Source organism: Lynx canadensis, chromosome D4 (assembly GCF_007474595.2).
Source record: "Lynx canadensis isolate LIC74 chromosome D4, mLynCan4.pri.v2, whole genome shotgun sequence".
Taxonomy (NCBI): Eukaryota; Metazoa; Chordata; class Mammalia; order Carnivora; family Felidae; genus Lynx; species Lynx canadensis.
Genome location: NC_044315.2, coordinates 60,016,626 through 60,042,544, shown reverse-complemented (window position 1 = coordinate 60,042,544; position 25,919 = coordinate 60,016,626). Strand labels below are relative to the sequence as shown.

At 38.7% G+C, this 25,919-nt stretch overlaps 1 protein-coding gene and 1 long non-coding RNA gene across 3 annotated transcripts in view; one reads left to right on the top strand and one right to left on the bottom strand.

Moving 5' to 3' along the window:
• The window catches only part of NCBP1 (nuclear cap binding protein subunit 1), a 38,647-nt gene that overhangs the window by 12,346 nt on the left and 382 nt on the right, over nucleotides 1-25,919 (bottom strand). Inside the window, exons 2-14 of one of the 2 annotated variants that reach the window (XM_030293800.2) lie at nucleotides 19,288-19,376; nucleotides 18,646-18,746; nucleotides 16,424-16,580; nucleotides 13,939-14,046; nucleotides 13,486-13,607; nucleotides 10,863-10,932; nucleotides 10,190-10,405; nucleotides 7,257-7,354; nucleotides 6,492-6,555; nucleotides 4,699-4,809; nucleotides 3,877-3,941; nucleotides 2,198-2,260; nucleotides 1,889-1,963 (exon numbers count right to left, since the gene is read on the bottom strand). In XM_030293800.2, coding sequence (XP_030149660.1) covers nucleotides 1,889-1,963; nucleotides 2,198-2,260; nucleotides 3,877-3,941; nucleotides 4,699-4,809; nucleotides 6,492-6,555; nucleotides 7,257-7,354; nucleotides 10,190-10,405; nucleotides 10,863-10,932; nucleotides 13,486-13,607; nucleotides 13,939-14,046; nucleotides 16,424-16,580; nucleotides 18,646-18,746; nucleotides 19,288-19,376 — 1,339 coding nt within the window. Of the gene's footprint in view, nucleotides 1-1,888; nucleotides 1,964-2,197; nucleotides 2,261-3,876; nucleotides 3,942-4,698; nucleotides 4,810-6,491; nucleotides 6,556-7,256; nucleotides 7,355-10,189; nucleotides 10,406-10,862; nucleotides 10,933-13,485; nucleotides 13,608-13,938; nucleotides 14,047-16,423; nucleotides 16,581-18,645; nucleotides 18,747-19,287; nucleotides 19,377-25,919 lie in introns of those variants that run through there. The other variant, XM_030293801.1, reaches the window with a different exon arrangement.
• LOC115499668 lies at nucleotides 218-21,961 on the top strand. Its single transcript, XR_003964236.1, has 3 exons — nucleotides 218-1,502; nucleotides 11,794-11,803; nucleotides 21,948-21,961. It is a non-coding gene; the product is annotated as an uncharacterized LOC115499668 (long non-coding RNA).

Below are 25,919 nucleotides of genomic sequence, written 5' to 3'. Positions count from 1 at the left end.
GTCTCCATGATGAGGAGAGTGGTTACACTGTAGCAAATAAATATACATCAAGGCTAATGGGAGCCAAGTTTCCTACTGCCTGAAAAGGTATTTAGAATCATGGCAGGGGCGCCTGTGTGGCTCAGTCGGTTAAGTGACTGACTCTTCGTTTCGGCTCAGGTCATGATCTCACGGTTCATGGATTAGAGCCCCACAACAGGCTCGGTGCTGACAGGGCAGACCGTGCTTGGGATTCTCTCTCTCTGCCCCACTCCCACTCTCCCTAAAATAAACACACTTGAAAAAAAATCCTGGCAAAAGGGAAGGCTAGAGAAAAGTGAGGAGCTGAGTTGGAATTGGAGAGATACACACACCTAAGTGGATATAAAAAGGTATGTATGTATGTGTGTGTGCATAAATGCATGTACTACCTTTGTCCATCCAGAATCAATGATATCCCAATAGCAACTAGCACAGCAAGAGTCCAAATCTTGGTTCCTAAATACCATACTCCATTATTAAAAACTTGGGCTCTGTGAATAAATAGATGATTCCAGGGGAGGGGCAAGGAAACACAAGATGAGCTTGGAACATCTTATGAAAAAAATAAGGAAATGCTTAATGAATGGAGGGAGATATTATGAGAGGAAAAAAAAGGACACCGGAGCCACAAGGGGCTCCCCCAATAAACAAATCAGGGACAATTTGGGCATCAAAATAATGACAGTAATAGACTGGAACTCACTGAATGAAATAGAAATCTATTAGTCTCTACTGATATATAAACACAGGAATAAATAAATGGGCGAAAAAGGACAAGCTCTTTCTTACAGGAGAATGCCAACTAACAAATGTGGGCAAAAACCTGGAAAAAGAGAATCATTACTTGGCAATCATCATAGTGGTGGCAGACAAAAGTAACAGTTGTCAGGAGAGGTTTGATGAAGAAGAGGATATGAGTATAATCTCAGATTATCACCCACAGATTATTAATTAGTTACAAAGAGAAAAACGGTGAATTTCAGGTGAAGCCTGGGAGACACTGACACGACCAGGTGGTCAAGGTTAACATGTCAGCGGAGAGATTCATGTGCCTCCTGATGGGACGCGTGGCAAAAAGCACCGACAGCACAGGTCCTGAGTGTGGGCAGGAGACACAGGAGGCGGGGGGGCAGGGCAGGGAACTCAAGAAAGAAAGGCCTAACTTCTTTACGACTGACAAGGCCATGGAAGACAAGAACGAACAACTGGTCAAGGGGAGAATGTGAAGAGAATGACAACTAAACGCTACCTGTGTGGTCCTGGATAGGACTGTGGACCAGAAAGAGAACAGACATATCAGGATGGCTGGCAAAATCTCAGCAGCGTCTTGGGGCTGGATGTCAGATTCCTGCACTAGAGCCAGTTTCCTGACTTGGAGGGTTGTGTGCCGGCCACCTGGGAGCGCATCTTTGTTTTGGGGGAAGATACAACGGACTGTTAAAGAACGATGCGACATCACATCTGCAGCTTGTTTTCAGAGAGTCCAGTGTAGTGGGTGTGTGTATACAGCAGGGAAAAGGAAGTGAACATTAGAACAAATGTGGTAAAGTGTTAACAACCAAGGAGTCTAGGGTACAGAGTTCTTTGCACTATTTTGGCAACTTTCCTGAAATGTGAAATTATTTCAAAGTACATTTGACAAAAAAAACCAAAAAACAAAAAATTTATTGGCCTAATTCACGTGGAATCCAGATGACAAGTCTTAAATTTTTTTAGCCTAAATCTTGACTAAAAACTGAAAGGAAAGAGAGGAAGTACTTGGATTTAAAAAATGATATTCTGGACATACATCACACATACAAAGAAGAGAAAAAACCCCCAAAGAACTTAGGAGAACTAAGCTAAGCAGAAAACACAAAGAACTTACCTCATACATTTTTCTAGAACTTCTCTTACAAACTTTGGTTTGGGACTTTCAGGATCTTGAGTAAGACAATCTGACCTAAAGAGAAAAAAGCTAGTTTTATAACTTCTTACACATAATCTGCACTTATACCTAATGTGTACTTAGCTACAAGTTTCCTTGTACATAAGTTATTTATATATATGTAAATACCAAAAATGAACTAGATATTTCAGACTTCGAAGAAGACTGCTTTTGTGTTACAGCTTTAGATACTAAGTTTTATTATGGAAGACTGCAGAGAAAGGAAAGATAAAACATGCCACCACTTACCAATCTTCCCAGCTCCAACGGAACTGGAAGTTACTCAGATGATGGGAAAACCAATTAATAAACCTATAGAGAGGAGTGGGCAGCAGTGGGGAGATAGAAAGGATGAATGGTTGCAATCTGTAGCAGAAACTTATAATGAATTCAGACTAAAACCCTGTTTTATCGAGGTAGAAGCACATACTCAACCAAAGCTGTAAATTCTCCTGCCACTTACCTTTTTCTCTGTAAATCCTACCATTCATCTTCTCCAAAAAATAAGTCCCATATCTCAGTCTTTCTAAAAGTACTATCCTTTTTTAGTAACAGATACAATCTGAATGCCTGTTTTGTGTACACACACACACGGGTGAGTTCTAACTCTCAAGTAATGCATTATTTTCCCCATTTCATTAACAATGAAACAGAGCACCCCCCCCCAAAAAAGATCAAAGGAATTGCAGATAAAACATTTTATAAATGGCAGAGCCAAAGTATAGTCTCTCATCACCACACTATGCCCTTTTCACCACAAAATATACCATCTCTTTCCCCCTAAAAATACAAGTGATCTAACCAAACAGAAATCACTTTAGTATAATGCTGTGAAATTTGTAAGTGCCCAACATATATTTGCTGAATAAATGACAAAACACAATTCCTAGCTTTATTAGACTGGGAGAAAAATCAGAAGACACTTTCTTAAAGCATGTCCTTCACGGATCTGTAATCCATGAAATTACAGATGAAATCTGTAACTTCAATCACTGAAATTACTCAAGATAATAGGTCTGACACAGAATAGTCCTTACTAATAATTTTCAGAAATGGAATCTGAACAATGACATGAGAGATCATGGAGGGGCTCCTGGATGGCACAGCTGGTTAAGCATCTGACTTCAGCTCAGGTCATGATCACATGGTTCTTGAGTCTGAGCCCTGCATCAGGTGAGCTCAAGCCCTGCTTTGGGCTCCGCACTCTCTCTCCCTCTCTCTCTGCCCCTTGCTCACTTGCGCTCTCAAAAAGTATTTTAAAAAAATCACTCCTTTGAAAAAGAAAAATAAAAAAAAAGATTGTGGAAATTGGAGAAATGTTCAGTACCTGTCCCCATCTCATTTGGGGGACCAAAAGAGGTAAGAAAGAGTACCAGCTGATAAAGGTAGCACACAAGCCTCCCCAAAAAGGAGACAGTGGGCATGTAATTACCACACCTCTAAAAATCCAATATGATCTTTTGTATAAACTGAGTCTTCAAGCTGTAGTTATCTAGAAGCTAATTATTTTAAAAGCAGATAGTATTAACAAACAAAAAAACATATATAACATATATTGATACATGATACACCGTATTAGATTCTGCTCCTGCATAGGAATTAGTTAGCATAAAGCCGATTTTAAAAGTTACATACCCAGTTACAGAAGAAAAAGTAGAGCTATACCAAAGCACCAAACAAATGAACAATGAATGAAATTAAAGAAAACCTCAGCACGGTCATTATTTCATATTGAAAGTTGGACTAGAAAATGTAATGTCACAACTATGAGTTTTATTATTATACAAAGGATTATCTTGAGAAGGCGAGAAAGAAAAATCAACTTAGAAACTCTTAAGAAGGCAAATGTTTTGCTGATCAAATTCTTGTATAAAGTACAGGGAGCAGAGCTGCTAACAATCAGTATAGAACTAAGGCAATTACTATACCTGTCTACACACGTAGTATTCATCGTGTCCAAACGCATGTATAACATTTCAGTAGCCTGTGCAAGCTGTGAATTCGAGGATAAGGAAAACTATTCCTCATCCTCCTTCAAAATAAGTTGTGATAAAAAATAACATTTCTTAGAAGTCTGTATAATGACTGATAATATTGAGTATCTTTTTAATGTAATTGATTTTTAAAAAAACTGCTCTAGAGTTATCAATGACGTACAATAAATCTGACCTATATACACCCAGGAAATAAAGACAGAGAATATTGACATCACCTCCAAAATTTCCCCATACTCCCCTATAGCCTCTTCTTCCCCTCTTCCCCCATGTTGCAAGCAAATATTGGTCAGCTATCACTGGATTACTTTTCTAGTAATTTTGTGTAAATGGAATCATATAGTATAAATTTTTGTTTGGTATCTCTTATTCAGCATAAATATTTTCTAATTTATTCAAATTGTTGCCTGCACCAAAAATTTGTTCCTTTTTATTACTGAGTCATATTCCATTGTATAGATATGACATATTTGTATATACATTCATGTGCTGATATTTGAATTGTCTCATTTTAGGTTATTGCAAATAAAGTTTCAATGAATATTAACGCCCAAGTCTTTGTAGAGAAACGTGCTTCCATTTCCCTTAGGTAAATACCTAAGAGTGGAATGGCTGGATTGAGTGATACATGTATGCTTAATTTTTGAAGAAATGCCAAATTTTTCATGAAGTGATTTAAACCCACAGTAAGAAATATTTAATAATCTTTTAAAGCCAGGCCAAAGACAGTAAGTTTACAAACCACAGAAAGGATACAACTTGGGGTAGTGAACCAGGCTGAAGCTTGCACAGCTCGATGAGCAGTGTGGTATACATCACATCAATGTGAGGGGGTGCAGGGAGCTGAAACAGCTCTGCAAAGATCACCTATAAAAGAATCATGAGTCAGAATTCAATTCCACAGGTATCTACGCACTTCTATCAGAAAGACCTCAACATTCTAAATGTAAACTCTAACTCCATGGCCTTTCTAATGAAAGAAGAATTACTTTTTAATATTTAAAATAATGTTCTTTAAAACATGAAGAACTATAATTGAATACTGTAATAAAAATTGCATCTCAATTAAATAAGAATATCCATGCAATTAACTCCAACTCTGGAAGTATTGGAGTTGATTTGTGCAGCACTCACAGATCCACCAGGGTCTCATTCTTGTAAGTAGTAAAAACCCTTAGTAGACTCTTGAGGATAGGAACAGAAAACAGTCAAGTCATTCCAGGCTGCTACATTGTAAAATTGGTGCTCAGGGGCGCCTGGGTGGCTCAGTCGGTTGGGCGTCCGACTTCGGCTCAGGTCATGATCTCACGGTCCGTGGGTTCGAGCCCTGCGTCGGGCTCTGTGCTGACAGCTCGGAGCCTGGAGTCTGCCTGCTTCAGATTCTGTGTCTCCCTCTCTCTCTGCCCCTCCACTGTTTCTCTCTCTCTCTCTCTCAAAAATAAACATTAAAATGAATAAAACAAGATAAAATAAAATAAAATCGGTGCCCAGAAATCTCTTTGGTAGCCCAAGATTTCTTTGCCATGACTGTTGCTCAGAAACTTGTTTCTGGCCTCCCTGTATAATTTGTGGAGCACCTACCTAGAATTCTACAGCCTGGTCTGCGTCTTTCTTCTCACCCCCATCTCCCATACTTCTATACTTCATTCTGATTATTTTTCACACATTTTTCAGATTTGAAATTTCAATTGACAGGTCAATGAGTCAAGTTCATAGCCTAACTTATTTATGTTTTGCATTTCAATTGACACATCAATGAGTCAAGTTCATAGCCTAAACATACTCTCAAGTTTTATAAAGATAGGACAGATGCAGTATTTTCAAGAAAGCACATAAGTGCAGTATGAATAAAAAGTGTATCTTAAATAATACATCACATGAGTATTTTACATGAAGGAATAATGCAACGGACAGTCTGACTCATGTGTCAAGTGAAAACACTTTTTCAGAACATGAGTCTCTACGAAGTGTTCAACTTTACTACTATCGCCCTTCTGTATGACTTAATATGGGGTCAAAAGCATTATTTATTCTTCCTACTTCCAAAAACAATTGGCTCTTTTGTTTTCTAGGAATACACAAAGATTCATACTTATCTGTACCTTGTCATACAGGGAATAATATACTTGTTAGAGGTCTGCTAGTAATAAGAGGCCAGATAGACATCAGTTAAGGATAGGTCATCTGCGTAAAGTAATACAATATTTTAAATTATTCAAGCCAATTATACATCTGTAAGTGGACAATGTACTGACAGGACTGGAGGTAACAACATTATCTATGATAACTATCCATGAATAAAGACATACTATATAAATAATTTATGGGCAACTCAAAATTCCATTTGGCTACTGGTCTCAACCTCCTCTTTTCTCTTTACTAACATGGCTAACAGAACACCAAAACCAAAAGCATTTTCCTCACTCCTATGTTAATTTTCAGGGTCTGACAAGTTGCAAGAAAAAAAAAAAAAGCCAAGACTCAATTACACTCTAAAATCAGCAGAAAGATTCAGAAACTTAGACACACGCTCCACGTGGAATGCATACCTCAACTATGTGGTAGTTCAAGGGGATCTTGTTCTTCCCTGGATAGCTCACCAGCTGTGCAGCACTATAAACAATGTAACTGAAGTTTAGTAAGTACACAAAGATACATAACAAATCAAATAAGCAGTTGCAAAAGCAGTGTTCGGATACAAGGGAAAGAAATCTTTTCTGAAATGCTCCACATTTCAGGTACTTCACTTAAATATAGCACAAATTACTTTGTTTAACTCCTTCAAAGAAAAAAGAAGTATAAGCAATAATACTAAGAAATCATATTAGGATCTACTACAAGATTTCTGAGCAGATGACTCCCAAAACACTATCTTCCTTTCCATCTTACAATCTAAACCAAAACTTTCCAAGGCTTAAGGAAATACTAAAACAAAACTTTTCCAAAGCCCGATATCTAAGTGCTAGAAAACTATTAATATTCATTTATTCCCGTAACATTCACACCAAAACCAGTTGGTCATTCATGTTAATTTGTCCATAGCCTTTGGCAAACACCCACACAAAAAAGCCAACATCATGTGCACATCACTACAAAGCACTATAGAACCTTAAAGCATCTGGACAACGACTATTTGAGTGTGAAGGGCCTTGAGAAAGCAAAGAAGTCTTCTCAGAGATTGGTTTTATTTTTTAAAAGGACAGAGCATCAGAAAGAGGAAGATTTTCTTACACTCTTTATATACATTTTGCTCTTACCAAATCAAACTTGCTACTTTTTCTCCACTCTAAAAGTTACCATGAAAACAATCTTACCAAGTCTTCCTTTCCTTCCAGTGGGACTTAATGATGCAGTGAAGATTCTCTTCTATTACAAATCTTTCAACTGAATGGCTCCCTGGCATTACAGGACCCTGAGAAGAAAAGCAAATGTATATATACTGCAAGCCTAGAAAAAGATACTTACTTTCATTTATCCAACAAATATTCCAGAGGTTATTCTGTTCCACACGCTATACTGGGTGCTGAGGATTTTAAAAGTTCAGAAGTGTGAAAACTATTTCAGCAAATCTCACTGTCATGTTCACTACAATACAATGAGTGCCAGCTGCAGCGTTTCTTCTAGCACCCGACACCAGGCTACCATCACCCATCTCAAGCCAAAGAATCTGTATTAGCTCCATACAGTTTGATTTTTTAAAAAAATGTTTCAATGTTTATTTTTGAGAGAGAGAGAGAGAGAGAGAGAGAGAGAGAGAGAGAGAGAGAGAGAGAAGTGGGAGAGGGGCAGAGAGAGAGAGGGAGACACAGAATCCAAAGCAGGCTCCAGGCTCAGAACTGTCAGCACAGAGCCCAATGTGGGGCTCGAACCCATGACCTGAACTTAAGTCAGACACTTAACCAACTGAGCCACCCAGGTGCCTCTATAGTTTGACTTTTTAAACCATGAGTGGATTAACTTCCATAATAAATATGGAGAGGAAATATTCTATTTCAAACTGTATAGACATAAAAGGTATATATGCATAGAAAGACAAACATACTACATTGTTCAAAAAAATGGTTAGGAAACTACCTGCATGATATTTGCTTAAAGTATATGCATAGCAAACAGGTTCAAAGAATTTATTTACTTACTATTTACTATTGTAGACTCTTAATGACCTTTAATCTCTATTAATTTTTAATTTTTTAAAATAAACATTTTTGGGGCGCCTGGGTTGCTCAGTCGGTTAAGTGTCCGACTTTGGCTCAGGTCACGATCTCGCAATCCGTGAGTTCGAGCCCCGCGTTGGGCTCTGGGCTGATGGCTCAGAGCCTGGAGCCTGCTTCCGATTCTGTGTCTCCCTCTGTCTCTGCCCCTCCCCCGTTCATCCTCTGTCTCTCTCTGTCCCAAAAATAAATAAACGTTTAAAAAAAATAAAATAAAATAAACATTTTTTTCAAAGGCCAGGACAAAACAAAATCCTCATCTTGAGGGGAAAAAATATTTTATAGGTATATGCTCTTCTGGCAAAGGAAAATGGGCATATAAGGGAGGCAATACCAATTAAGTATAAATGTTAAGGAAGTGTACTTATAAATTAAATATAAATACAGAGGCACAATCAATTAAAAAAAACAAATTTTGGGGCACCTGGGTGGCTCAGTCAGTTGATTTTGGCTTGATTTTGAGCTTGATTTTGGCTCAGGTCATGATCCCAGGGTCGTGGGATTGAGCCCTGCATCAGGCTCCATCCCCACTGAGCATGGAGCCTGCTGAAGATTCTCTCTCTCCCTCTCCCCCACTGCCCCTCTGCCCCCACTGGCACACACACACTCTCTCTTAAACGAAAATTACAAAAACAAAAAAAAAGGAAAAAAAAAAAACAAATTTTGAGGTCCTGTTGTAGTTCTCCTTGCATGAACAAATGCCTAATCACAAACATTCTAGCCATCTTAAAGGTAAATTAGATTTCCAATCACATAATGTTGACTAAAAGCATTTCACTATATATGAAATATACCAAAGTGGGTAGCAAGCTGATAATTTTGTATATGAAACTGATTATCTGACGATTTTCTACTCTGAGATAGATTACACGTATACTAAATTTTCACTGGTCAGAAGCAATTTATCAGACAGAAAAGAGAGGACAGGAGAAAGAAAGCTGAAGTTTGACCTCAGGTGGTAATACTGGTTTTTATGCCTGTGGCCCTCAAATGGGGGCAATTTTGCCTTCAGGGGTCACCTGGCAATCTGTGGAGATTGTTGTGGTTGTCACACCTGACATTTGCCCTCTAGATGCTGCTGGTGGAGGTCAGGGGTGCTGTTAATCATCCTCCAGATCACAGGACAGCCCCGCACCAGAAAAAATTCTCCAGTCCCAAATGTCAATTGTGCCAAGGCTGAGAAATCCTGCTCTCTGTTGACTAGAATGTTCTAAGCAACAGTATGGTACTTTAGCCAAAACCAACCCAGTGATCACCATGCTTGCTGTTTAGCTATTAAAGCAGTCACCCGAATATATAAAATAAAGGATAGTTAAAATGTAAATTCTGATACCAAGGGTCCATATCAAAATTATATATTTTCTTAACTGTTAAAGTGTAATGGCTGCTAATTTGACTTCATAATAAAGAATATGTATATTTAAAAACTATAGTCAGCTTATATTAAACTTTAGGGTTTTTAAATTAAAAATATTTTATAATATTTTTGAAAAACAATTACATAATATGAATAGTAAGACAAGCTGTGAGGGTTAGAGTGAGATGGATAATCTCAAAAACTGGGGATTTTTCTTGAAAAACAGCCTTATTAAGAATAATAGCTAATATTACTGAGCACTCATGTGTCACAATCTGTCCTATGCATTTTACTTGTTAGTAATTTACTCCTCATTAAAACTTTATTAGAGCACACCATTATTATTCCATTAGGAAACTAAGAGAGGAAACTGACTCACCCATGACCACACAGCTGGGATCTGACTACAACAGGACTAAAACTCAAACGAGTCTGGCGGGTGAACCCACACTCACATGCGCACTGCACTCTCACACTATTTACATGTGCTAAGGAGAAGTGCTTGCACACGCAGAGAAACCATTCACTAAGTTAAGCCATTAACTTCACTCCTGTTGGTCCTCTCAGATAACGAACCACTTGAGATTAACATGTATCACAGGCATGATTCAAACAGGATTAAACCACAAGTACAATGCAACACGGGCCCTCTGACAGGAACTCTTGGGTGGTAACGCACCTCGGGGTCATCCGTGTAATCAAACATTCTGAAGATGACCCTTGGCATCGGGTACACCGAATCTTCCGTGTGAGGCGGTGGTGTGAAAGGAGGCAGGTTGTGCTGCAGGGCTTCACACAGGATGCTGTCAAAGGCAAGATAAGGTCTTAGGATGTGCCGCTCCTGCCAACGATCCTTTTTCAATTTCTGAATCTGGGCCCACAGGCAATCTAAATACTAAAGACAGATTAATTTTTAATAATTAATATATATATTTGGAGGTCATAGGAAAAAACATTTTGACTAGAATAAACCAAAAGTCAGTACCTTCTAAAATACAGGATACAAAAGTAAGCTAGCTTGCAGTTAAATATAGTACAAAGAACAGTGCCTTTTGTCTTTAATTACTTTATAAAGCCTACCTGCCTGAGGTCGTTACCACTTACACTTTCAATAAAAACATCATTTAAATAAAAAAGATCTCAACTCTATGATATCTGGAATCCCACAGAAGAGGAAATGCTTCAATTATATTCTAACACTTTTTAAAAATCCACTATATGCCTAGGGCTATGAGGAGCTGGACCTGGATAGGAAGTGTGGAAAAGTAGCTAAGGTATGTAAGTGGAATGATCCGGAATAGGTCACTCCAGAGCTGACCGTGCTTGCGTCATTAGAGCGCAAATCAATTTACCTCTTCTTGCGGATGTGGTTTCTCAGCAGTCCACACTTGTAACATGGGCACATGAGTCTTCTGGCGTCTTCTAAAGACAAAAATGAAAATGTACACTTAGGTTTTAAGCAACACAAAAAGATTTCACCTGCTTTGTAATTAATAAAATGCAAATTAAAGCAGTAAAATAACACTTTTATCTATCAGATTAGCAGATATGAAAAATTCTGATAATGTAATTAAATTGTCAAAATGTGGGCAGATTGAACTTTCAGACGTTGCTGGTAGAGGGACTAACTGATACAATCTTTTTAGAGGAGATACAAAAGAGTATAATCTCTTTGGAAGGCAATTTGACTAAATCTACCAAAATTAAAATTGTTAAGGCACTGTAACCCAGCAAAGCCAGTTCTAAGAATTCACCCCCTCCCACAAATATATTTGTACATGTACACACAGACATATATAAGGATATTCACTGAAACATTTATAATAGCAAAAGACTGGAAATAATCTAAATGTCTACCAATAAGGGATCAAAAAAATTATGGTACATTAAAAGAGTGGAATATTATACAGCTGTTAAAAAGAAAGACATAGAGCTATACACTTTTATGCAACAAATCCAAGTTAAATTAGGTGGAAAAAAAAAAAAGCAAGTTGAAAACAGTGTGTGTAGACTGGACTACTATTTGTATAAAAAAGGGGAAGGACATGCACTCAAACGCTAGGATATTCATATTCTTTCATTTTTATTCTTTTGCAAACATCTATATTTTATTTATTTATTTTAAAAATTTTATTGTTTTGAAAAGTAATCTCTATACCCAATGTGGGGCTTGAACTTACAACCTCAAGATCAAGAGTTGCAGGCTCTACTGACTGAGCCAGCCAGGTGCCCCAGCAAACATCTACATTAAAAAGAAAGCCATGGGGCGCCTGGGTGGCGCAGTCGGTAAAGCGTCCGACTTCAGCCAGGTCACGATCTCGCGGTCCGTGAGTTCGAGCCCCGCGTCAGGCTCTGGGCTGATGGCTCAGAGCCTGGAGCCTGTTTCCAATTCTGTGTCTCCCTCTCTCTCTGCCCCTCCCCCGTTCATGCTCTGTCTCTCTCTGTCCCAAAAATAAATAAACGTTGAAAAAAAAAAAAATTAAAAAAAAAAAAAAAAAAAAAAAAAAAAAAGCCAGTACAACTTTCAAAAATATAAAAACATTTAAAAAATTTATCACTTAAAAGTAGGTTAATATAGGGGCGCCTGGGTGGCTCAGTCGGTTGAGCGACTGACTTCGGCTCAGGTCATGATCTCACAGTTTGTGAGTTCGAGCCCCGCATTGGGCTCTGTGCTGACAGCTCAGAGCCTGGAGCCTGCTTCTGATTCTGTGTCTCCCTCTCTCTCTGTCCCTCCCCTGCTCATGCTCTGTCTCAGAAATTTAAAAAAAAAAAAAAAAAAAAAAATGTAGGTTAATATAACAACAAAACATATTTTTATCTTTACGTTTATTTTAGTTTTTTTGTAATTGTCAATTACCTATTGATAGAAAATGAAACTTAAAATTATTCTGGGGCGCCTGGGTAGCTCAGTCGGTTGGTGTCTGACTTGGCTCAGGTCGTGACCTCAAGGTGAGTTCGAGAACCGTGTCGCGCTCTGTGCTGACAGCTCAGAGCCCGGAGCTTGCTTCGGATTCTGTGTCTCCCTCTCTCTGCCCCTCTCCTGCTCACGCCTCTGTCTCTTCCTCTCTCTCAAAAGTAAATGAATGTGACAAAAAATTAAAAAACCAAAAGCCAAAAGACAAAATTATTCTGAAAAAACTTAAGGGGACACAAAACCGTTATCACGCTGCTGGATAATTAAGCCTAAATTTATGAACAACGTCTATTGTTAGTATTATACCTAATAAGACAAATCAAGTTTTTACATCCACTTGGAATAAGTGGGTAATAGGAGGATATGAGGCCTTTTTTTTTTTTAAGTTTATTTTGAGAGAGGGAGTAGGGGAGGGGTAAGGGGGGGGGGCGGAGAGGGAGAGTGAGAAAGAAAATGAATCCCAAGTTGGCTCCATGCTGTCAGAGTGCAGCCCAATGAACGGCTTGAACTCATGAACTGTGAGTTGGATGCCTAACTGACTGAACCACCCAGGGGCCCAAGAATGAGACTTTTAACTGAAATGTATCCTATTTCTCAAGAAATGTGGGCTGGGTGAAAGTTAAGAGCCACTGTTTTAAGGATTTGGTATAGGATTAACTTACATGAAATAAATACATTGTATGTGCTAATAAACCTCTCAGATATTGTGATTCAGCAGGTCTGAATGTTAGGTTGGAGCACATTTAAGTATCATGGGTGATTCTAATGCACACTAAGTTTTGAGAACCACTAATATTAAGATATTTTATGCCTTTGCCAACATACACAAAGGCAGCTTAAAAGGAGCTATGTTACCAAACCCCTTGCACCAGCAAAGTAAGCAAACGTATTTGTTTATTCTGAGGTCTCAGTAAATTACAACAGTAAGGGAATGAGATTACTTAGAGAAAGCCATAGGGAACTCTACAGGTTATCTTTTGAGAAATGGAACTGACATGGTTATTACTAACAGATAAAATATAACACATCACATCAGTAAGAACTTTAAGAGGTGCTCTTACTTAAGATAGCTTTCAGTGTTGGCAAAGATGCGGTCCATCTCTGCGTCTTTCTTTTCATACAACTCCTTTCCAACCCAGGGCAAAGAGGACAGAAATGCATACACATACCAATCCCGCCGCACCTGAAGAATTTTTAAAAAGGCAAACTTAAAATATGTGCTGGTTAATATTCATTCTTATTGTACTCATTTTGAATGAAATCCTATAGAGGCTATTTAATAGGGCTTAGGTAAGACACCTGGCTCAATCAGAGCATTTCTGTGTTAGTTTTATTAGACACAGTCATTTAAATTAACATACAGATGTCATGAGAACCAATCACTATGGCAGTTGACTTAACTTCTAGATATTAAGAATGTGTGATAACCTACCGGTATCTTTTAGTTTTTATTACTAAAGGGTTACCAGTGAAAAATTCCTAGCACTATACAGACAAGATTCAGGTTTTCTTACCTGAGGTACATCTTCTTCCTGAGTTACACTTACAAAATTTTCAAACATAGCAACCATGGATGGGGCAGCAATAACGTGACAATTCACAAGATCAGATAAAAAACGGACCTGTTACGGAAAACAATTTCTATTAAATCTAAATGTAATATAATCACAAAATAAGCAATCTTGTGATGATTGAAACCACATGTCTGAAAAGCTTAACCTCAAGGTCAAATATAGCCTGCTGTCCTTTTTTCGTGTGCACAGCCTGGAACTAAGAATAGTTTTTCATTATTTAAAGGCTTGAAAAAAAATCTAAAAGAATATTTTATAATTCATGCAACTTATATGAAATTAAATTTCAGTGTCCACAAATAAACTTGAATGGAACACCGTACTCTCATATATGATGTCTATGGCTGCTTTTGTGGCAAAAACATTATGGACAGGAATGTGCATTTATAGGGTTCCACTCCATGCTACACTAAGAACCTAGACTGTAATATAGCTACCTCAACTTATAATCTTTTCTGTTCTCTGTGAAAAAATTTTCACTGGACTATAGAAATGAAAATTTCTAAACACATATTTGTTGGGTGTCCTTTGTGTGCCACTGCTAAGCACTCTTAAAGTCCCTGTCGTGCGGGAGCTCACAGTCTAGTGGGACGAGCATAATGTCAATCTGAAGGCACAACTCCTATACTAAAAGGTAAATAAAAAGTGCTCTAGGAACAGTGATGGGGGGCGGGGAGGGGAAAGCATCATAGAGGGGTAACATTTAGGCTTGGCCGTAATGGATGATTGAAGTATACCTCAAGTGGAGAGCAACAAGAGTATTCTAGGCAGAAGGGTTCAAAAAGATGTATTCAGTGATCTGCAAGTAATTGTGATATAGCTGGAGGGTGTATGGGAGGCAAGGATAGAGAAACAGATTGGGGCAACCAGAAAAGGTCAGGCTATGGAGTCTGGACTTAATCTCACAGCCTGATTGGTGTCTACCTTTTTTGGTAGTGTACACTCAGTTAAAGAACTTGATCACATGCTTCCAACATACCTATATGTAACATAAATATTACACATGATATATATAATATATACTGGCCCACTGTCAATCTATGTATTACATATTATTAAAGCTTATTAATTCCATTTCCATTTAAGATAAATATTTACTTTTCCTAACCCAATGAACCATCTTGTGCACAGGTGTTTAAGACCTTCCACTGTGGAGAATGGGAAGGAACTGAGGTTTGTAATCCATAACCAGCATAAGCAGGGAGAGTTACAGAAAGACCACTCTGGTGACCCTGAAGATACAGTGAAAAAGGTAGAGAATCTAACTTCAAAAGGATCAGTTAAGAGGCTGTTTTAAGACATGAAGAGGAAGAGGGTGCCTGCCTGGCTCAGTTGGTAAGGCATGAGACTTTGGATCTTAGAGTCATGAGTTCAAGCCCTGCACTGGGCATAGAGCTGACTTAAAAAAAAAAAAAAGAAAAAAAAAAGAAAAAAAATGGTATGAGAAGGAAGGCGTGAACTATGCCAGATGCCCTACAGATAAAGGAAAAGGGACAGATGAGACAAAAATTTAGGAGGCAGAAATGACAGGACTTGGGGGCTGCTTACAGGATGAGGGGGCAAAGGGAAGACCAACATTAATGCTCATCCCTAGATGCATTATGCAGTAGACAGCAGACACTGTGCGTGGGCTGAAGACAGAATGATGCATTAATTTAGGCACTTCCAGGCAAGATACCTCAGGGCTATCCAGGTAGTATTTGGAACATGAGGCCAGAGCTCAAAAGAAAGGCTGAAGCAGGACATACAGATCACCAACTTGTCAGGAAGAGGGTGGTGTCACCAAAATAAAGATGGTTTACAAAGCTATAAAAGAGAATGAGAATGCTTCAAGAGGTGTGTTTAAAAAAAAGTGAAGGGGTGCCTGGGTGGCTCAGTCGGTTAAGCGTCCAACTTCGGCTCAGGTCATGAACTTACGGTCCGTGAGTTCGAGCCCCGCGTCGGGCTCTGTGCTGACCGCTCAGAGCCTGGAGCCTGTTTCAGATTCTGTGTCTCCCTCTCTCTCTGACCCTCCCCTGTTCATACTCTGTCTCTGTCTCAAAAATAAATAAACGTTAAAAAAAAAAAAGTGAAATGAGGACAGAATCCCGAGAAACACAAAATGTAAAGCATAAAGGAAGATGACCCAGTAGAAGGAGACAGAGGTATAGACAGTAGGTGGCGGCAGGAGGTGGTGCAGAAACCCAGACAAGAAAGGAGCGTAAAGCAGCACGAGCTTACAGGAATGTCAACCAGGATTCAGAGTGAAAAGAAGTCACCCGACTTGGTAACGAGCTCTATGGTACCTTTAGTGAGAATGGTTTCACAAGAGCAGCTACTGTGGTGAGCAGGAACTGTATTTCAGGAGAAAGGATAAATTCCTTGCTTGTAGCTCACCTCCTCCCTCCATCCCAACACTAAATCGTAATATACTAAAAAAGTAACTTACCAGATATACAGCTTCATTGTAATTGTTTGCTTTTAATGATTCTTTAAGTTGACGAATCATAGCTTCTACAAACTCTCCACCAAAGTTGTAATTCCTGGCATTCAGCAGTCCAACTAATGTTGTATAAATTGTCAGCTTCTCAGGTAACAGACGTGCACTGATTTGAGAACCCAGTACAACAAGAAAACCCCAAAACGACAGCATTATGTTACGGTGCTCAATTCCACATTATGCAAATTTTTTATCATTTTATTAACTTTGAGCTGTGTTTTTAAAACTACTTCAGAAAAGGCATATTGAGAGGAGTTGCAGACATGATGCCTGCAATTTTTCATTTCAACTCTGGTTTGTTAATCCAAGATTTAAGAAAGTAAAACATTTTAATTATAAACTTACCAAACTAATATAAATGTAACTAATGCTAGACCAGTTTATCTTCCAATGTATTTTTAGTGGACTCTAAAAGCAATCCTACAGAAAATGTTTCCATGGTAAAACATCTGGTGAATGCTGGGTGAAGCAAGTTTCTTTAACGCAGAATCATTAAGGGGGAGATGAAACACTCACTATTTCTAAACTTAGCTAACCAAATGTCACAGGACCAAAATTCTACTTCCGGAAACACTATTCTAGTTGCTTAGAAAATATTCAGAACTAACACCACTTTCAGCTAAGTTCCTGTCAGTTAAATTGCCGAATGTCAACATGGTACTTGGACACAGTAAAATTTCTTTACAACCCAGATTGCTTACTCCAAGTGTGCTAATTTTCATTATAGTTATTTGAAAAGCAAGGAAGAGGATTACAGTCAAAAACCTTTGGAGAAAGCAAATGTTGCTTCCTAATTTAGGTAGCCTTTAAAATTATCTCAAAAAAGAAAAGCAAACAGGAAGGAGCTCATGATCAAATTCTCATACACAGTTTGTGTTTTCCCAAGGCGCCTAGCAGAGTGTAAGGGACAATTTAGATTAAAAAAACAAAAAACAAAAAACACTTGCACTGATAGTAACCTTCCTCGCCACCCCCAAAACCATGGTTTCCATCACAGTTTAAACATAAATCTACTCCATTCTAAAAAATCCTTCCAAAACAGAAGGCACTTTAATTTGTCTTAGTCATTTCTTAGTCTAAGGACAGGTCTTCCTGAATATAAACTGGATTTCTTTTAAAAACTATAACCCAAATTATTTGTACTTTATGAGGTTAAAATGAAATCCACTGGTAACTCTGATTTGCGTGTACATTTTTAAATTTCAAAAATGAGCTGTAGCATTATTTAATTAGAATATTTGAAATAGTAACTTACAAGTCACCTTCATATTTGAAATTTTAAAATACCTCATGATTTATAACTTCATGTACAGTACAAAGACCCCTTTTTTCCAAAAGTCATAACTACTTCTTTGCAGAGCATATAATTCATAGTGATCAAGGTCCATCTGAGAGATGAGAAAGTCTGGATTAATTCCATCACTGGGAGAGACTGTTTCATGATTCTATATAACACTTTTCCCATTTTAATTTACTCACAGATTAAATAATATTTGTTCTGGCAAACCTAAGTCGAAGAAAGAGTATGTCCATTAATAGCTTCAAAACTTCTTCAGTCTTCTGAAAAGGACTATCACTCAAGTGACCAGTTCCCAAATTTGTTTAGTACTACCACTTTAATATATAAATCAAACTCTATATATTGTATATATTTAAGTGTACATGCTTAAAAGAAAATCTCTGAATGTGAAAACAGTCAACTCAAATGATAATAAGGTTCCAAGAAACAAAATGTTAAGGAAAATGCTCAATTTTGTCCTTTTTATCACTAAGGTTCACCAAAGGTCATTCCATTTGTATAAGTTTCCCATTAGAAGGAAAGCTAATGAGGGGCGCCTGGGTGGCGCAGTCGGTTAAGCGTCCGACTTCAGCCAGGTCACGATCTCGCGGTCCGGGAGTTCGAGCCCCGCGTCGGGCTCTGGGCTGACCGCTCAGAGCCTGGAGCCTGTTTCCGATTCTGTGTCTCCCTCTCTCTCTGCCCCTCCCCCATTCATGCTCTGTCTCTCTCTGTCCCAAAAATAAATAAACGTTGAAAAAAAAAATTTAAAAAAAAAAAAGAAGGAAAGCTAATGAAATACATGGAATATAAACACATCTTCTGAACACTCCCAAAGCATTTAAGAGTAGATAATACATTATCACCTGGACTCACAAATCTTTTGCATACATACACTGTACAAAGAAGCCTTAAGATCTTGCTCTTGTAGTTAGGAAGATCAGCTTCTAAAACACCTGCCAAGCCTTCTAGGTTGCTCTCCAGAGAGCAGGCACTCTGTAGAGGACAGCATATTAAATATCTGTTAAATACTCGGCAATTAGTTAAAATTTTCTGAGTGATCATAATACAAGTTAAAGTCTTATCTGTAAAAGGCACTATGACAGGTTTACTATAAATCAATTGGGGTAGTTACTGTTCTTAGAAATCCATAAAAAGAGAATGAATGAAAATTTAAAAGCAAGCAGTCTAAGGTAGCAGAATTAGAAATGTGAGGACATTATCGGTTCTCTTTTATCTCTGTCACTGATTCACTTAACATATGACTCTCAGCAAATTACCTCCAGTAACCAGGACTTGTTTGGTTCTTCATTTATAAATTGAAAGGATTTTTCCTTAAGGTCTCTTCCAAGATTCATATTCTATGAAAATTACATTGAACTATCAATTATCTGTACCCCAAGGGTTTTAATATACGTTTATTTTGGGATATAGATTGCCTAAAACTAAGATCACCAAGTTTCAGCAGCAGAAATCAGTCGAACAAAGTCAACTACAACCATAAGCCCCTCACAGTCTGTGCCTGTGTTGCACATACCTTTTCTCCTACTTTGCATATTAAAGATTCCAAATGATCTTCAGTTTCATTTGCATCAGAGGTCTTTCTCCTTTTGTGAGGCTGTCCCCCTGTTTCAACAATGTAAAAAAATTAACATGACATGATGAGTCCGGTATCACAAATTTAATTTAACTTTTTTAATGCTCTAATCTCTCTCCTACCAGAAACCCTACTTTTTACACACAGGACAAGATCTTAACTGACCCACCAATATTCAGACTGGGCTAGAATCACCAAAGACCTCCATACCCAGGGACACTATAATAACTGCAAGAGGCATTAGTTATGTTCACTTTTGTGTGAACAGTGCCCCATGGAGCTATGCAATGCAGCAGCCCTGTCCACTTCTGTGATAGGCAGGAGCAGTGCCTACAACATCCTAACCACCAGTAGTTAGAATACTCTCTGGACCACTCAGGTACTGCTACTCCCATTCTTTAAACTGAACTGTTCACTGATTTTCAGTTGCTTGGTCCTAAAGCCTCTTAGTGCCAGTAGTACTCATTATTCTAATAATGAAAACCAGGTTGAATGGTTTGGAAAGACCAGGGAAAAAAAGGAAAATGTCAAAACATAGGAAAGGGAGCATAAGACATTAGGATTCCTCACTAGTTTTACAAGTGTTTGAGCTTTCAACTCTGTAATTAATAATAGCTTTGGTTCTGTAGAACATGTAGCATTAGGGTATAGTCCCAAATAATGGGAATTACAATCAGCAGACACATACTCAAAGAAAAGTCCTGAGCACTGTATCAAATAACTGGTGGGGGAAAGTATATGTTTTATGATTTCCTACTTTTAACTACTGTTCTATTATGTTCAAAAACTGGTTATCATTCACAGAATCTTTAAAAAAAAAAAAAAAAGATCTACCACGTTGAAATCATTACCAATCATCTAGGTGTCCTTTTGGTTGCTGAAGAATTCAGGCTGAACAAACTACAAATCAATCTTAGGCATTGGACTATTTTTCAGACTGTTACTGTTAAACATCTCTTACCATTTTGCTTAAAACCTTAACACGCATACCTTGTATCCTTTTGTGGAATAACCTACGGCTTAAAAATTTGAAGTGAATAGTGTTAAGTACAGAACATGTTGTTGTTGGTAAACACAACGTTGGCCAGTCTCCCAACGTAATTCAATTTTGACTTCTTCCACCAATTAGATTATCAGGGCAGCATGTGGACAAGGAAGCAATGGTCTGTAACAGTGCTGGGGATCTGCATTAATAATGGAAATCTGGAGATAGGGTTACCAGGAGTAAGTTAAATATAACTTCAATCTTCTCCAGACTTGTAGAGCCAAAACTGAGCCATTTTTACAGAACTCATAATCACTTACTTGCCATTGTAACATCTGGCTTGAAATATATAGTGATTGTCATAAAACACAGTACCTGACTACTCTAAGCTTGGTGTTAAAAGTCTCTCCAATGACTGAAATGATCTTCAGGCGCCACCTGAACTCAAGGTGCACAAAACCAATCTATTACTATCCAGATAGGACCCGATGGAAATATTATAAAAGGCCACAGGGTAAAGTACTATGTGCTTTGACCCCCCGACTTCTTAGTTATCATTATGATCTGGCTTAAATAACAAATGAACATAGTTTTGAGAGGATAATGGCGTAAAAAAAAAAGTAACACGCATGCAATGTGACAGCTGAGATATCCAGAGATATCTGCTCATGTAAAGTGGACATGTGTGATACAGTGGAATCAGTGACCTCAATTCTCAAGTATGCATAGGATCTATAAAGCTTCCACCACCAACTTTCACAAAAAGGTCTTCTGTTTCCAGGATTTATTCACTGAAAGAACTGCATTTTCAATGCAATGTTTATATAAGCTGTCAGCCAGGATGCTAAAATAGCCTTCTTCTAGAGCAGTGGTTCTTAACTGGGTGAGATTTTGTCCCCGCTAGGGGCCACGTGGAAATCTCTGGAGACATTTTTAGTTGTCACAACTGGGGGAGTGCTACTGGCATCCAGTGGGTAGAAGCCAGGGATTCTGCTAAACATATTACATTGCACAGGACAACTCCCAACAACAAAGAATAATCCAGCCTGAAACGTCAATAGTGCTGATGCTGAGCAACTCTGTTCTAGAAAGCAGAATATACTAATGGCGTTCTTCAGAACTAGATTTCTGGTAAGGTTGGGAAAATGCAGATGCTAAAAAACTAGCCAAATAAGAGCAGTTTTTTGGGTTTTTATGATTGTTTTTTAAAATTTTTAACTACCATTCCCTTCCTTCCAGCCCATCTACTCTGCCAACCCTTTATCTCACATCCCACCTTCCACATCCTCCCTAAATTAACTATTAATTAATTTGGAAATTAATTTGGAATCATACCCCCGTCTTTAAAGCAACATTCCCAGACCCTCTGGTAACCTAGAAAAGGAGAAAATAATGCTGTAGGGAGAGAAGGCAGGATTTCTGAAGAAAAACTAGAAAATACAAATACATAGTCCTCCCTGAAATGCAACTCCTATTTTCTCTCTTCCCATTTTGACTATATCAAAGGACAAGTTTTGTTTAGAGAATGGGAAGAGGCAGAACATATTAAGAAGATATGCCCCACTCTCACCTGAGATATGTGAGGATATGAAGGTGGGGGGTGGTAAAACTATAGACACATCTGAACTCATGGACAGTACCAGGATATTGAACTCAGAGGATAACCTGGGTACACAGAATAAAGCACCCTCATTAAGGATAAAATTTGAGGAATTAGCTGAATGTTCTCATATACCCCCAAGAAAACATATCCATGGTAGCTCCCAAAGCAAGAATAGATTTTATATTAAGTGTAACTATGTAGAAGCTTTACAATATAGATTCAAGTTACATATTGCCACTTCACTCTGACAGTCTTGGCTAGTACAGAGGAAAGACGCAGGTCTTTATTAAAACCCATTTGAGGGGCGCCTGGGTGGTGGCTCAGTCAGTAAAGCATCCGACTTCAGCTCAGGTTATGATCTCAGGGATCCTGAGTTCGAGCCCTGCATTGGGCTCTGTTCTGACAGCTCAGAGCCTAGAGCCCATTTCAGATTCTGCGTCTCCCTTTCTCTCTGCCCCTCCCAGGCTCGCGCTCTGTCTCTCTCCTTCAGAAAAAATAAACACACATTAAAAAAAATAAAATTAAATTAAAAAAAAACAAAACCCATTTGACAGGATCTTCATACATCAGTAACTTTTTCCCTGTAAGGTGATCCTAACTTTATAAGGATACACTGTACTACATCTTGTATCTTTACTTACTATAAAAACCACAAGCAGGAAAACAAAGACCTACCTGTAAAAGAGAAAGTAAAGTAGCAAAACCAACAAGGTAAAAGGGAAAAAAGTAGAGTACCTTGATCTTGCAGCTTTAAAGCAGAGGTGATCACCAGCCTGTATACAAACTACACTCCTTCTTGGAGTAACAAATCCCTTCACTTTTAATTATATATTTTTTTCTGTAGTGAAGTTAAAAAAGCAGTCACGGTCTAAAAGACAAGGACCTAATTCTAAGTAGCTGAAAAGGGAGTTAATATGGTTTTTTGGCAAAGATTATGGATAATATAAATATTTTCTTAGAAGAACAAAATAAACAATGTACTGAACAGCTATTGTATGCATATCCTGTAATAACTGCAAAGCTCCAGAGACATTCTTAGAGATTCTAAGAAATTAGTTAGATTTAGCAGTGGACCAGTATCCACACACACTAATTTCCCATTTAGGACTTCCCTTTCCTTCTTTATAAACTGAACTCCAGCTGAACTTCACTGGTATAGTCTCCTAACTTGTTTCCCTGGATCCTGGACACTCCAGCCTCAACAAAGAGATACAATTTTAAAACTGCCCTTTATGAGCTGATCCTCTGCTACCTCTTATCTTAGCTCCTACAACTCCCCCTCAGCCCCTCCTCACTCCTCCAACTCTGCTCCAGCACCACTGGCCTCCCTGCTTTCTGTGAACATGACAGGAATGGTCCAGCCTTAAGTCCTCTGCACTCACGGTTCCCCATACAGCCATCTGGTTTGCTCCCTTACTTCCTGCAAGTCTTCAGATCAGATGCCATTCTCAGTGAGGCCTTACCTGATCAACCTACATAAGACAGCAACTCCACCTCAACAACAGTCTCTACCCCCTTTTCCTGCTTTTACTTTTCTCTGTAGCACTTGACACCATTTGACACGTTCTATTTTATTTGACTGTGTTCTGTCTGGAAATTTATGTTGTCCACTACTGCATGCCAGTAGTTAGGACAGTGCTTGGCACTGGTAATTTTTGTTGAATAAACGATCATATCTCGTCAAGCACATGGAAAGTCATGGCAGCCAGTGACTGATAAGAGCTGACAACATTCCAGAAATGCTGATATATCTACTTAATCAGGAATATTATACTTCAGCCTATTTTAAAATAGTCTTCTCAAACATTTAAGCATCTACTATTTCAGATCTTTAAAAAAATCAGTAGAAGCTTAACTAAAAAATTCAGATCACTGTTTAGGGTAAACCCTAGCTGATCATTACCCAAGTTATGGCAATTCATAAAAGTTTCAGATTCGGTATAGTATCCAAGAGGAACTATGAACTGCCCCTACTACTAAATTATTCACCAGAATAAAGTTTAATTAACTCATGTTACTTCTTTCCATTATTTATTCTAAGGTTCCTGCATCAAGGCCCGAACGGACCATGATTTACTGGCCATCCGGTATTAAAAGAAACTAACTCCCAAGAAAAGTATGCTACCATCACAATAACAAAAGCAAAAGTTGTTTTTGTACATATTCACATTCAATTCTCCAGGCTGCCCTCTGGAAACATTTTCTCTCCCTTTAAGGTGCCCTAGAAGTGAGAAGAGTGGAGAAAAGAAAGTATGAGAAAAGCAAAGAAAGAGGGAAGAACTTTAAAAGACTTGAAAGTTTCCTGAATCCCAAGCGATCACTTCAAGCATTAGTTTTCGATTAATCGAATTCCAAGCATAGGGAAGCTGTATTTTCTGTGCCCAGTATGTATGTTATGCAAAAAGCCTCATGTATTAAACAACGACAAAAAAATCTAAGCACGCAGCGGAGTAATACCTGTGTCCTGATGACAGCCCCGGACTTGCTTTCACTGGTGTCAAGCCACTGCAGGCTGTGTCTCCGTGTTTATTATACTAAAGCTCTGGACCCTTAGGTGTCAGATAAGGCCGGATTAGAATATCCTCTCAAGCTATTCTCTAGCAGAAATCTGATGTTTCGTTGTTAAAACTCAAAACATGAGGCGCGTCTGGATGGCTCAAATAATCGTCCGACTTCGGCTCAGGTCATGATCTCAAGGCTCCTGAGTTTGAGCCCCAAGTCAGGCTCTGTACTGATGGCTCGGAGCCTGGAGCCTGCTTCTGATTCTGTGTCTCATTCTCTTTCTGCCCCTCCCCCGCTCATGCTCTCTCTCTTTCAAAAAAAAAAACACATTAAAAAACTTTTTTTCAAATGAAACTAAACACATGTGATTCTGCTCATATTCCTAAAGGCCCCAAGATTCAAGGTGAGGAAAATGTTAGTGAAGAAAATTAAAATTTTTCTCCCATATTTTTTCTTACATCGTTGACACCTGCCAAAGGTTGTCACCTCTTAAGCATTAACCGATGATAAATAAGTATATATCATCATGAGATATGTCACATGTATTACCTCATTTAACCCTCACAAACTGAGAAGAGGTATGTAATATACTTCTATATTACAGACTAAGGTTTACAGGGGCGATAAAACCTGGGCAAGATCATGAAGTAATGGTAGGGTCTAGCTTTGAACTTAAATCCTCTGATTTGGCCTCTTAACCAATACACCACACACTTTTTAAATAGCGCTACACTATAATATAATAGAATTACTTAGTTTCTTTCCTGGTGGATGTGTGTTCTCCGCTGATTTCTGTAAGGTAAGCACCTTTTTCCTGTTTTTAACTAGCAAAATTATCCTTGGTTTTTATGGTGGCAACGTCATGATCCCTAGGAGTGCAACGATCCAAATGGAATAGAGAACCCCTGATCTACACCTCGAAAAGCTCTCCAGTGTGTTTTCCAGTACTCCTCTTTCACGAGGGAAATGCGCTGCGCTTGCAGTCAGTTCAAAATCTAACGTAACAACGTGCATCTGTTTATTAGTGACCTCGTGAGTATGGATAAGACACAGATTTCTTTTCCTGCAGTTTGAAAGAAGGCAGACCAACGCATGACCGGTACAGCAGAGCTCAGACTGCAATTCGTCAGATCTTCCACTCACCGCTTTGTTCTTTCCCTTCTGAGGGCCCTTTACAGGTGCAGTCTGAGGGTCAAAACGAGCCACTGAGACTAGTGGTCCCTGTCGCTGTGCGTTAAGAGACAGCCGCACAGACCCAGGTATACTTCCCTACTGGACGGTTCTAAGGACCAAATCCTGAAGAGTCCTTAGAGACTAGAGAGGTCCACCAGGCCGACGACTAAAGGAGTTGGGGTGGGGGGAAGCGAGGGCTTTCCAGAAGTCGCCCGGCCACACTCCCGCTGTGCCACCCTCCTTCACTCCGTGGCTCCCCGAACGCTCCCGGGGTGGGGTGGGGGAGGGCTTCCCATTCCTTCCCTCGAG